This window comes from Limulus polyphemus, unplaced genomic scaffold (assembly GCF_000517525.1).
Source record: "Limulus polyphemus unplaced genomic scaffold, Limulus_polyphemus-2.1.2 Scaffold530, whole genome shotgun sequence".
Classification (NCBI taxonomy): domain Eukaryota; kingdom Metazoa; phylum Arthropoda; class Merostomata; order Xiphosura; family Limulidae; genus Limulus; species Limulus polyphemus.
The window spans coordinates 438,117-451,645 of NW_013666140.1; the positions used below are offsets into that span (position 1 = coordinate 438,117).

Sequence of the window (13,529 nt, forward strand, 5' to 3'; positions counted from 1 at the left end):
GTACTGGTATGGCAGGGTATAAAACTTTCATCATGTGAGTACTGGTATGGCAGGGTGTAAAACTTTCATCATGTGAGTACTGGTATGGCAGGGTGTAAAACTTTCATCATTTGAGTACTGGTATGGCAGGGTGTAAACCTATCATCATGTTAGTACTAATATGGAAGGGTGTAAACCTATCATCATGTTAGTACTAATATGGCAGGGTGTAAACCTTTCAACATTTGAGTACTGGTATGGCAGGGTGTAAACATATCATCATGTTAGTACTAATATGGAAGGGTGTAAACCTATCATCATGTGAGCACTGGTGTGGCAGGGTGTAAACCTTTCAACATGTGAATACAGGTATGGTAGGGCAACAAACGTGCAATTGTGTATGTGCTATAATATGAATGAAATTGTAAGATGAAGAATGTTTATATAATTAATGTTTTTCAAAAAATTTGATAGGTTGTATAATGGAAACTATAGAGAATGTTTTGTGTGGTTAACAGGTTTGGTGAACATGGGTGTGAATAAAGAATAGTAGATGTCTACATTGTTGTTGCTTGAGGGACATTCAACATATTGGTTATGATGATTGTTGATAAATACCTTTAGAGTAAATGAGTACAAGATTGAAGTCCTAAGTATTAATACAAATATACCAAGCTGATTGTGTTTAAGATTTTCATTGAACATATTTAAATGATGGGTGTCAGTAAAGGCCCAAAATTAGTTATCATGTTTGGATAACAATTTAGGCAATGTAGTGACAGGTGTCATAATGCTCAAGAGAGAGGAGCTTTCTGACACATGCAGATTTCTGTATTAAGCAACATATTTTCTATGTTAATTACTTCTGAAACAAAAAGTACACAAATGTTCTCTACAAATCCAGTAGTATATATTACTTAGTAAGTTAATAGATGGAGGATTCTAAGTAGTCACATCTTTGTGTCAGTCCATACCACTGAATGGTCAAGTAAGATGTTGGTATATGTTGCAATCCAAATGAATTAATGTTTTATGTGATCTTCCCAGCACACACACACATGAATCTATGCTACAGTAATTTAGTCATTTAAATTACTTGTATCACTCTCTAAGTTTTTGGTATATGTTACCTGTGAATTACATGGTTGCAATTAAAATAAATTAATGTTTGATGTGATCTTCCCAGCACACACACATGAATCTATGCTACAGTAATTTATTCCTTTAAATCACTTGCATCACTCTGTAACCAATTCCCATTTCTGACCACTTGTATCAAGTACACATTCTTCCTGTGGTGTTGGAAGAGACAAGTATGTGATTTGATGACAGTGATACCTAGATATCATATAACAGACTTAGCATGGGCACAGTATCTCATTGGTCATATGCCTGCGTGATAATGGTAATATCAGCCACATATCGGATAACCAACTGATGTTGTATCTCGGGGTAACCATAGGAATTACAGAATCTAATACTCTACTTTCCATTTTGTTTGTACGTGCACGATCCACTGGTCTGCAAGAGTGTAGATAAAAATACCCGACTAGATAAAGTGGGGGCATTGCAACCATTAGCAAAAGAAAATTAGTTAAGTGAAACAGGTTTACTGTGAATTTGATGGGATAATTTAAATATGAGTATCATAATTTAATTAAATTAACTTTGTGAAATTGATTGAAAATGGATGGGCAGGACTTTTGTTGCAAATTTATTCATATTTTGTAGACAGATACTTCAAAGTGCATGGCAGAAAATGGTATGTGGTATATTGCAAGATGTCTTCTTTATAATGAGTACCAATGACAATTGACTATGACACACTACACAGAATTTAAAGATCCATATGCACACTAGTAAATTGGTATTGTTTACACTAGCTCTTTTTAGCAATTATATCAGTTTTGTTTACGTTTGTAATCTCTATACCTGGATAAAATTGTTTCATTTTATCCATTAAATTTATTAGATATTGAAGTATTACCTATAGCTGAATAATAACAATATTATTGAAGTTCTAGTGTTTTAAATATGTAGTGCTATCAGGGCAGCTTATGATTTTCTATACAGAAGTTTCCAAAACAAGTAGAATGATAGGGGTTTATGTACATTGATTAAATTTACATTTAAAGTTCTAAATGACGTTTGTTCCAGGATGGTGTATCATGTAGTGCAGACCATGATTATTACTATAAAACATAGTGTTTCCTAAAAGTATCCATAAGAATGAAGTTCAGGAAATGTCCTGCAGGGAATGATTTCAAACACTGAAAGCAAAGAATATTCATAGTCATTAACTTGAGTCTTAACTTACTTACTGGCCTCTATGTTTGAGATAATGGCAATACTGGCTGCTATATAAGCTTCCTGAAACATGTCTACATGGGACAAAGACAGGGGAACTAATGATATATTGCACTTTGATATAAGGCAAAGCGTCCAAGTGTGGTGTCATAAACAAAAGCTATGTACATCACAAACTATTCCAAATAACACCTACTTGAGAGAAACCCCCAGATCTTACTAGTCTCTACAAGTATCTTTGTTACCCCCTTGAGATGGGCTTGTCCTCGAAGGAGTGAATACAATTAAATGGCCAAACTGTTACACGCTTCTAGTCATTACCATATGTAACCTTTACTTAAGTAAAAGAATTAGCATGTATTCATGACTTTTCAGACATTCAGTTAATCGGAATGTCATAACTGCATGCAGAACCCTTACACAAAAAATGTAGAAAATAACACAAAGATATATTCTGTTTTAGTTATAGAAGGGTGGAGTTAGTAGCGACTTTGACTATGACATTAACATCAGTGGGTACATAAGCATATCACATTTCATGCATCTTTAGCTTTGTGGTGATTATAAGACAGACTAACTTATTTCCATGTTTTCATATAGTTTATCGTTGAAACAAAAATAACTTATTTTTCATAGATAGTGGTGATTCTAATGAAGACGTCAATTTGCCAAAAATGTTAGGGTTTTATTGGGTTGCTTTAATACTACTTGGCAAGCTGTTGATCCCTCAAGTTATTTTTTTAAATTTATTATGAGGCTATTAATTAATTTAAAATTGGAAAACTTTTGGGCAAAAGTTCTTTAACCATGTTAACCATTCTTAGAAAGAACTACAATGGATTTCCTGCTTTCTAGTTAGTGAAGCTACAATGAACCTTGCTATTATATTTTTGATTCATACATTCTTAAACAACTGAAATAAAAAGTTCTTTTACACTTCAAGTAGGTTTAAGCAAATTGTATTTCAGGACTTTTGTAACTAAATGGATGACTTGCACGTATACATGTTATGTCTGTTGGTGTGAAAGGTGTATGAAATAATGACTGAAGAATGATTCAATGCTTTTTATATTTAGATACTCTTTTTGTTATTAATTTTTGCTTCAATTTTTGTTTTATTTGTGATAGATCATTTCTTTGTTTCAAAGAAAGAATTGATTATTTGATAGTAAACATGATCGGAAAGTTTTCTTTTAGGAAGTGGAAGCAGCTTTGTTTGGCAAGCTGCTTATGCTGTTGGGATAATTGGTGAAAGCTAACACCTTTGTTGTATTTTTAGATTTTTTTTTTAATATTTCTTTTCCTTGCACAGCACCAAATTCTGTAAGGGGGACCACTGTGCCAAATCTCTCACCTGATTTTGCACAATGTAAGTATAAAATAGTGTTTATTTACTGTATACAAGAAGTATGATTAAGTATTGTCTAACTTATTTCTGGCAGCTACTTGACCCAGTAACTTATTTATATGAATGTATGAAAATAGACCTTGGACTTTAAGTTCTTTTTTTTTTTTGCAAATTTTAGCTGCTTACTGATTATGAAATTTTTGTTTAGAGCAGTAACTCATAAATAATAGCTAATGAAGATAGAGAAAATAAATGTGATTCTTAAGAATTTTAAAATTGCACCTCTAGTCACTCTAAACTTCTCCATTCTTAGCTCTATTGTGCTCAGATGAATGCATTCTTACATCAAGGAAAATTTGCACTACTGAATTGAAAACAATATAGAAAATAAACTTAGTCCTTCTAACACATGTTAAAAAACTTCAGTTGAAATTTATTTACTTAGTTTTATTTAATTCTATACAAGAGAATTAAATAATCCACAAAATATGAGTTGATTTCAAGTGAAAGCATTAGTGTTTATGGCATAACCAGTAATTAAAAGGTAAGCATTTTAAACTGATCCTTAGAAACAAATCAGTGAAATGTTTATTTTTTGAAACTGCACATTCATTGAGAATGCATATAGAAATATTCTATTTTTCAAAGCTATATAATTTTACTTTAAATGCAGTAAAACAGACCATACAGTAGATGAATTAAATAGGTGCATTTAGGCCTCTGAGAGTTACTGGTTTTCTAGTGGCCCTAATTTTCATATTTATCTGCCTTCCTAATTTTGCTTGAAAACTATAAAAGCCATATTTTTTCAAAGCATTTCTCCTTTTTTTGTGATATAATATCACATCATTTGCTGAAGACAGCTGCAACTGTTAATTAATTACAAGTTTTGATTTTATTAATTATTCACAGTTGTAGCAAAATGATCATTGGTTGATTGCAGTTATATAAAAATCTGAAGATTCAGCAAGTATGGTCATATATTATAGAGAATATTTTTGCAGACCAGTTTTTCTAGTCACCTCCTACCAAATGTCAGGGATAGTTTACAATTTTGTAAAAAGTCTGAAGTTCATTTTTGAAGATTTATGGTGCATATGTGATAAGTTTTATATTCATTGAAAATGTATGAAATAGCCTAATAACACAGCTTTTCTATTTGTACCATGTTAAAACTTGCTTTGCATATGATTCTCAATTATGTAAATGACTTTTGAAGGAAATAAAAATACTTGGGTTCATATTTTCTTTTAATTAATTTCTAGATATTTTCATTTAAGTATTAGGATAAGAACTTGAGTATGGAGAACTGGTGTATTTCATATTCGTGTTCTGTGTTGTTTTTTTGCTTTATTGATTTATATAGGTTTAACTATGATGAAATGGTGTCAGCAATGTAAGTAGAGGCTCAGTCCAAATATAAGCCTAATTGGTCCAAGTAATTAACTGTAGCTGTAATTTTAAGTGTTCACCAATCTCATAAAGTTATCATGTAGTTTTAAGACCACAACTTTACTGCTGTCTTTGAGGAAAGCATTGGATATAGTGAGCAACACAGGCCTTAAACCAAGTCAATTTTGGTATTTTGTTTTTTTTATTGATTAAAAATTTGAATAGTTGTTTTAATACACATTTAGTTTAAAAAAATGTAAACTTCTATTGGTCAGATGTATTGACTTACTTGTACATGAAAAATTTCCAGCTGTTTTTATTTTTTCAAGTTAAAAACAAGAATATTTGCATTTAAAAAATTCATATAAAACATTGCTGTAGAACTTTGAATACTTAGCACAGACACAGTCATTATAAATGTAAAATGGGAATTAATAAAGTATATCAAAAACCTAATTTTTATAATCAGTTTGTGGTGGTACATCAAGTTATAAGGATTTCTAAAGATATCAAAATATATCACATCAGCAAAAACTTACTGATGTAATACAAAACTGGGTTAACTATTGAATGTTAATGCACAATTTCTTTTGTGTGTTTTTTTGTATCTTAATTTTTACACTTGTAGAATTTTACAGGTTCATATAAATATACATTGAATGTTAATGCACAATGTTTTTTTTTTTGTGTGTGTTAATTTTTACACATAGAATTTTACTGGTTCTTATTAATATACATTTGTCAATAATATGCAAGTTAAAAAATATGTGTAGTTTCATACAGTTGATTTATTAATCTTGTATTGAGCATTAGTAAATTATTTTTAACTGGACAAAAATGGGTGTTTTTTATTTCATACCAGCTGCTGTCAATGTCAGTAAACACTTCAGACAAACTGGGGTGGTCCCAACTGTTATCCAACTTCCTGTGATAACACCTGGTAGTGGAAACATGCAGGGTTTACAGCCATGGGTCTCAACTGTGGTTATTCCTGGAACAAATGAGACTGTTTTTTCAGTAGCCCCACATAAAAGATGTTCAGAAATAAACTCTCTTGGAAGTCTTTCAGGTAAAATTGTTTTTATTTTATTTTTACATAAATTATGATGTTATGTACTATCATGTTTCATTACAATGTATCTTTTATAGAGTATATTGTTTACTGTACCAATAAATGTAAGTAAGGATAGGAGAAGTTTTTTTTTTAGGTTTTCTACTTGAGTTTTTTCTATAATACTAAATATTAACTATTCATGATATTTTTCATTTTTTTTAAATAAACAAGTCTCAGTAGTAGTTATAATATGTTACTTGTTTTCATAAATCTTTTGGCTTGTCATTCTTAGTTGTTCTACTGTACATTTTTGAGAAAGACAAAAAAAAGCTATATCTCAAACTTTTATATATCTAGATGGATGCTTAATTACAGTACCAGATGGAAGTAAGCCTAACCCTGTTCAGTTACTTCTAATTCAACAGCTTGCTGCCCAAGAATCAGGTAATAACCCTGGGCAAAGAAAAGAAGAGAAGATTAAGGACCTTAATAAACTTCAGAGTAGAGCTGTCAACGTATTGGAAGTAGGAAAGACAAGAGAATTAAGCAAGGTGAAATCACAAAGCATTTTTTTTTTTATTAAAAATCACTTTGACTGTAAAGAGCACAAAAATATTTATGATGCTGAAACTTTCTTGCTAATATAAACTTTCCTGGGATTTCAGGGCAAAGACCAGCAAGACTCTGGATGGACCATAAAAAGGAAAAAGGTGAAACTTCCCACGACTAAATGTGTCCCAAAAGGATTGTTAAACCATGGCGACAACTATAGTAGAAGAAGATTTGGTCGCCCACATATCATGAAATTTAGACGAAATGTTAAGCAAGAAACTAACAGTTTGCGTCAGCTTCTAATTCAAAGCCATAATTCCAAACCTCTTGGGTCTAATTCCAAATGTCACAGGTTAAAACCTAATGGTAAACCACAAGTTAACTTCAATAGTGGTATACCTCAACCTGCATCACCAATAACACCTGCCAACTGCTCAAAGATTAACATGTTTAATTCAGCTTTACTGCAGGAAACAATACCATCTTTCCAAAACAAATTGGCTACTACTCAAGAATTACAAATGGAATCATCAGAGAAAATGACACCATATTGTGAAACTAGTGTAAGGACAGATTTGGAGGACAGGACATCTTTATATCATGATGTAGAAAACATTTCCCCTGTTTCAACTCAAACTTTCATGTCTTCAAATGAATTAAAACATAAATACTCTTGGGTGGGAGAAAATTTAAATCCTGAAAGTGTTAATGAGACAAATAAGCAAAGTTTGCATATTGAAAAAGATGTTCAAGAGTTTTCCAAAGGATCGGGAACAATTGCAGATAGTGTTTTTCAGCTCCAGTCACTTAGTGAAGGAGGAGGAAAGACTGAAAATGTTTTGTATCATTTGTCTCTTGTAGAAGGAAATGGTAGAGTTGATAATAGTGCTGAGCTTTCAGTGAATGATGTTCAAAAAATGAGAAGAAATGATGAACTTTCTTTGGCTGAAGTAAAAGATGTTGCTGCAAGCATTTATCATTTGGCTTTGAGTGAGGAAAATAAAGCATCTGGATTATTTCAAAAAACTGGAGACACCCCTAGTACTGTCGAGTCAGAGAATCAAAATTTTAGCCAATCCAAAAGTCAGGAGTTAGATTTTAATTCATATGATCCTAACTCATTTTTGAATTTGGGACAAATTTACGATGATGATTGTAGTATGAAAACATTTACTGAGACATCTGAAAAACATAATCCACTAAAATTGGACTGCAAAACCTTACTTGAAAATGAACACAGTTTTTGTGCAACTGACTGTCATGAAACCAACCAAGTTGTTTTTGATCCGTCTTCAATGTATGACCTAAATCAACCTGTCAGCCAAATATCTAGTCTGGATTCTTTGACAAACAAAAGGACAGACCAGATTGAACAAAATCAACTAGTTTCTTACTCGTGTACAGCTGAGGCTCCTGTTTCTTCAGCTGTAACCTTTGTTCATCAGAATCAAGAACTACCATCCTTCTCCTCTGTAGCTGAATGCAGTATAAGAAATATCCTGAAGACATCCAGTGCCCTAACTCACTCAGTTCAGATGAACTCTGATGCTAGACAACCTGACCAAGCATCTAACCCTGTTGTGTGCGATGACCTTTTGAGTTATGCTGTTTCTAAAGGCTCTGTGGCTACTTCTCCTCTTAAGACACCACAGACATTGTCTTATACTTCAGACTGTGTGGAAAGACCAGCACTTACTAGTGTACTAACTTGTACAGATCCTGTCCAACCTTCAAACTTGAATAATCTCTTTCAGCCTGTAGTTATACAGAATCCTGTTTCAAGTTGCACTACATTTATTCCAAAGACAGTGGCATCAAGTGTCCCATGTATTGGTCAAGCTGTGTTCACTACATCCATGAATGAACTAAAAACGGTCCAAGCGACTCCACAAGCCTTTGGTCAGAAATCCTCTGATTCTTCACAGTTTGCTCTCTTGAATGGAAAGTTAGTGAATGTTCCCCTAGAATTAGTAAGTTCTCATGATACTAGCCATCCCAGTGTCTCTGAATTATCTGATAGCCAAAGAATGATGCAACTTATTTCATCCGAAACCACTAACAATGAAGGTGTCGGTGTTCTTTCTGTAAGTCAACCTACAATATCCAGTGTAACAGGTGGTCAATCAGTCAATGCACAGGCTGTAAATGACCAAACTCTAAGCACTGCTGTTCAACTTGTAAAAGCTATAGCGACAAACATAGAGGCTATTGGTCAGAATTCTTCCACAATGAATTCTGACCCTTCCACCACAGCAACCAACAGCTTTCAGTCTATGAACCAGGAGACGCTAACAGCTGCAGTAGAAGTAGTGAAAGTAATAGTTTCAACAATGCAGGAAGCTAGTCAGCAGAACATGTGTAAAACAACAGTACAAAGCAAAGCCTGCACAAGGCCATCCGAGACAGATTCCATTCCTGTGTTCACAACAGTTACACTACCAGCTAACATAAGTTTAGAACCAGTTGTATTAAATAACAAAAATCAAGAAAATGGTGAAGAGTTTGAAATCTTTCAGAATCAGGGTGTTCTTACTAATGAATCTGCACACATTCAGGGTGGTTTAGTTAGCCAAAACAATCTAAGTCTAAGTACTGAAAAAGCCCTTCAGAATGAATATACTGATACAAACACAACTATTCAAACCAACATAGAAAATAACATTCTTGAAGATAGCAGTAGGGTTTTCTTGTCTCCATGTATTAATGAAGAAAGGATTAGTGCAAATCCATTAAATGGAAATTATATTGGAGAAGATTTATTGAAAAAGCCTGAAAGTCTAGAAAGAAGTGAAGTAAGTACTATTGGACAATCAGTAGAACATAATTCAAACAATTTTGTTTATAACTGGCAGTCATCAGATCAAGGAAATGGACAGAGCAAAAGTGACCATAACTTTGACCTCTTTGGTGTGACAGCATTACCAGAGTCAGAGTTATTGAACATGATTAACCCAACAACATTTGAATAATGATTTGATATTCATCTGGTGAGAATATTTGTACATTTTCAATTTGTTAATGAAAATAATACAAAACTTATTTGCACGAAACATTTTTTTCATTAAGCTTTTCTTCCAAAACATTTTTGTTTTTTCACATATTGAAATTGTATTTTCATTTAAACCTGGATTAAAAATGATTTTCAATGAAGTAAATACATAGTAAGTTATTTTAAACAATTTTTAATAATTGTAAAGCTCTTAATGACAATAAAATAAGTGAACTTAGAAATCAGTTAGTTTTAAATGGTTAATAAAGGAAGCTTTTTTGTTTTAAAACTATAGACAATTTTATATACCAAGTATTTACAGCCTGTTCAGATATATGGGGTTATTTTTGTGTTGGTGTCCTACTCTCTTGGTGAATTACAAGGAAGTGATGTAAAGCCAAAAAAGTCTATCTCGTAGTTAAATTTACCATTGCCAGAAATAGGTTACATAACTGTGATTGAGTGTTTGTGGTTTCAAAAAATGATCTCAACAATTCATCACTCTTTCAATTTTTTTTACAAGTTTTAGCAAGCTGATTACCTTTAGAAAAGAAAATACCCAATCAATTTAGATTTAATGCTGTTGTTTGCACATGCTAAACTGCTTTGACAGGTAGTGTTGAAATTTAATAATTTCTAACATTAAATAAACTGAAAAGTTTTAGGCAGATCTTGAAATTGATGGATTGTTGTGGTACAGTTCTTTCAGAATTTTATGTTTTTATTACTCTAGTTTGCTTCCTTAATAAAGATGAAGCAGTTATGGCCCTTTCTCACAATTTTCTTCACAATTATTTTATTGTTATGGCACATTAGTGAGTTTCAGTTATTGGCAGTTTTACACTTCACTAGTTGTATCTATTTCTGCAACACCTTTCTGCTCTCCTTCCATTAAGATTCCTTTAACAATGATAAAAATGTTGTATTACATGTTTTTAGATATCAGAATCAAGAGTTGGCCAGCAAGGTATTTGTTTGATACTGTAGATTGATATGTTATTGAAGTATATTCTGTTTTGGACCAATGTGTAGAAAGATCAACAGAAGAGACAGTAATATTTATAAGTAACTTACATTTGTTCACACACCATTTTTCTTAACATTCACCTAGAAAGTCACAAAATGTTCAAAAATTTGGTTAGAAATTATAATGGCATCAGTTTTTAAGATATATGGTATCTACTCAATGAATCACATTTACCTAGTAACTAACTGTTAAACTGTGTTAAAGTTGAACTATTTTTTATTGCTGAGAATATTGCAAAGTGTTTCAACAAAAAATTTTACTGTTCATTCTTATACACTATCGAAGTATCAGTATAAAAAATTATGACAAATCTCTGGTTTTTTATCTTTAAAGACATTTCCAGCAATGAATAACTAGCAATTAGTTTAAGTTTTAACTTCATAATACAATCTCTAATTTTACATTCTCCAGTTCTTACAGAACACACTATGAAATTATTTTTCACTTCCAATTCGTATATAGTGAATGTTATGGAGCTGTCAGTGAAAAATTGAAGAACTTAGAAGTTAAGAGACTGTATTATGGAGTTAAAAACCCAAACTTGTTTCAACAGAAAATTGACTTTTAAAGAGATTCCCTGCAATAAAAAAAATAAAATTTTTTGCTTGACTTTAGTGTAGCTAATAGTGTCACTCATTAATATTCCCACATATCTAAGTTGTCATTTGGAATTTAGTTGACAGTGAAATTTGAAACAAAGAGTTACTTATTTGAACATGTTGTTTTTATTTCATGTCATTTATTAAGATACATGGATGTTCTTCACTGAAATTGTAAAACCAGTCTTAAATAAGACTAGGAAAGCTTCAAATATAGATATTTTTGTTTTAAGGTAATGTCAGTCAACTAATTAGCAAGAAGACATCTGTTTTGATACTTCATCAGTTACAGTGAAATCCTTTTTCACTTTAAGATATTGTTGCACAGTGTAAACATATGTGTCTGAATTGTTTGCATGACATTTTATTAGCTTTCAGTTAAATATGTACTGTTTTTATTTGAATAGTATTTGTGAATAATGAGTGAAAATCATTGCTTCAAATGCTTCTTTCAGTTGTTCAACTACAAATAGAAGAGTGGGTATCATCTGTGAAACATCATTATGTCTGTCATTCTTGCCACACACGAAGCCAGAATGTAATGTGTAGAATGCCATTTCTGTCAGACTTTCTGACCAGCAATATGTGTGTGTGTGTGTGAGTTTATAGATATATATTGTTGTGTTGTAAACAGTGAACACTGAGTTTAAGGGTTTACTTATATAGTGTAGAATATATAGATTCTGTAGATGTTGAATCTAACATCTTTTTTGTTATAGTATATTTAATCATGATCTGTAACATTGGCACTGCAATGAGTTTTTTAAATACGTTCCTTAGAAATATGTTTTTGTTAATTTTTATATAGTTAGTAAAGTCTTAAACATGTAATTATTTAATATCATAGAAATTTTGAATATGTGTGTTTTTAACATAAAATATTTTCATGTTAATCTGTCAGAGTTTAATTGTTACTGATTTTCTTAGTAGCCAACTAATATCAGTATTGATAGTTGTCCAGTGAATGTTATATCAAGACACAACCTCTCAAAAGCACCTTTTTGTTTTTCTCTGACAGCAATTTAAGGTTGTATGAGTGTGATATCATATAGCAGAAGTACAAGGTATTGTATACATTGCATAAGTTTATGTTGTTCATTACTAGTGTAGAGTATGCTGTAGTGTATGTTGAGCAGTCATTGCATAGTTGAGTCATCTACTGCTTATTGCAGGATGTATATAGTAGTTCTGTGTTTATGTATTGTTGATGCCAAAATATTAATGTCTTGTGGCAGCATTAGAGTCTGTTTCAGAAACACTGACGCCATTCTGTGTACATGTGTGTATCTGTACATACACACATTCATATTGTGATCACCATGACTTGTATCTTGATACTGTTTGGAGTGAGTTGGAGTCTATACTGTTGATTTTTTAAATATTATACACTGATTTTCTGTAAATTGTATTTTCTAGCAGTACACGGATTATTAAAGCCTACTAATTTGCTTTCTTTTTTAACAAGTTCTTTTTGAAATTCTTCAAACTTTTTTATTTACAGGTATCTTGTATTATAAAGGATATTTACAAACATATTTCACTATTCATTATGGATGATTTTTTTTTTATGAATTGTGTTCAAGATCGATTTTTATCAGACACTCCCATGGCTTGTAAATATATAGCTTAGATGACAGTTCTATTTTTGTATTTTTTGAAGCTTTTGTATTGCTTCATGTATGAATGTTTTTTTTTTTTTTTATAAATTGAAGTAAAATATAACTACAAGTATGAATTTCCTTTTAAATTTTAAAGCTGGGACTTGGTCATAATTGACCTTACAATAATGTACCATGATTGGCTTGATTTGTATTGGCACATTTTTGTTTGTTTTTTTAATTATCAATAAAAGCTTTAGTCAGTTAATATTTTATCTCTGTATGTGTATTTATCTAGAATATTGATAAGGAATTTAATGGACACACTTTATTGCATTACATAAATATCAATGAGGATGGTATCTGAATATTTTCACCTATTTTCTTTTTAAGAATATATTTATGTATTATATCTCAAGTAAGGATACTATAGTAAAATAAGATCAAAGTTTCTGGCTCAATTTATACATGCAATTTTAGCTACATTACTACTGTGGTTTCCTTGGTTAGCACTTGACAGAGAGAGAGACAACTAGATGACATTTGATATAATTTGTCTAATAGAAATGACAATTTATTTGTACAAGCAACATTGCGTGCTTGGCATGTTCCTTTTATGTCTGGTCACTCAAAAGATTGCCTTGTTAAGACATTTCTGCCTAACAACCAGTCAATGAGTCCTCA

General features: G+C 31.6%; 1 protein-coding gene across 6 annotated transcripts in view; it reads left to right on the plus strand.

Annotated features, from left to right (window-relative positions):
• Nucleotides 1-13,113, plus strand: part of LOC106458896 (nuclear factor of activated T-cells 5-like) — a 78,765-nt gene extending 65,652 nt beyond the window's left edge. For 5 of the 6 annotated variants that reach the window (XM_022385261.1, XM_022385259.1, XM_022385260.1 and 2 more), the window contains exons 10-13: nucleotides 3,599-3,655; nucleotides 5,889-6,095; nucleotides 6,438-6,631; nucleotides 6,746-13,113. In XM_022385261.1, coding sequence (XP_022240969.1) covers nucleotides 3,599-3,655; nucleotides 5,889-6,095; nucleotides 6,438-6,631; nucleotides 6,746-9,601 — 3,314 coding nt within the window. In that variant the 3' untranslated portion in view covers nucleotides 9,602-13,113. The remainder of the gene's footprint in view (nucleotides 1-3,598; nucleotides 3,656-5,888; nucleotides 6,096-6,437; nucleotides 6,632-6,745) is intronic. The other variant, XM_022385263.1, reaches the window with a different exon arrangement.
• The last annotated feature ends 416 nt before the right edge of the window (nucleotides 13,114-13,529 follow it).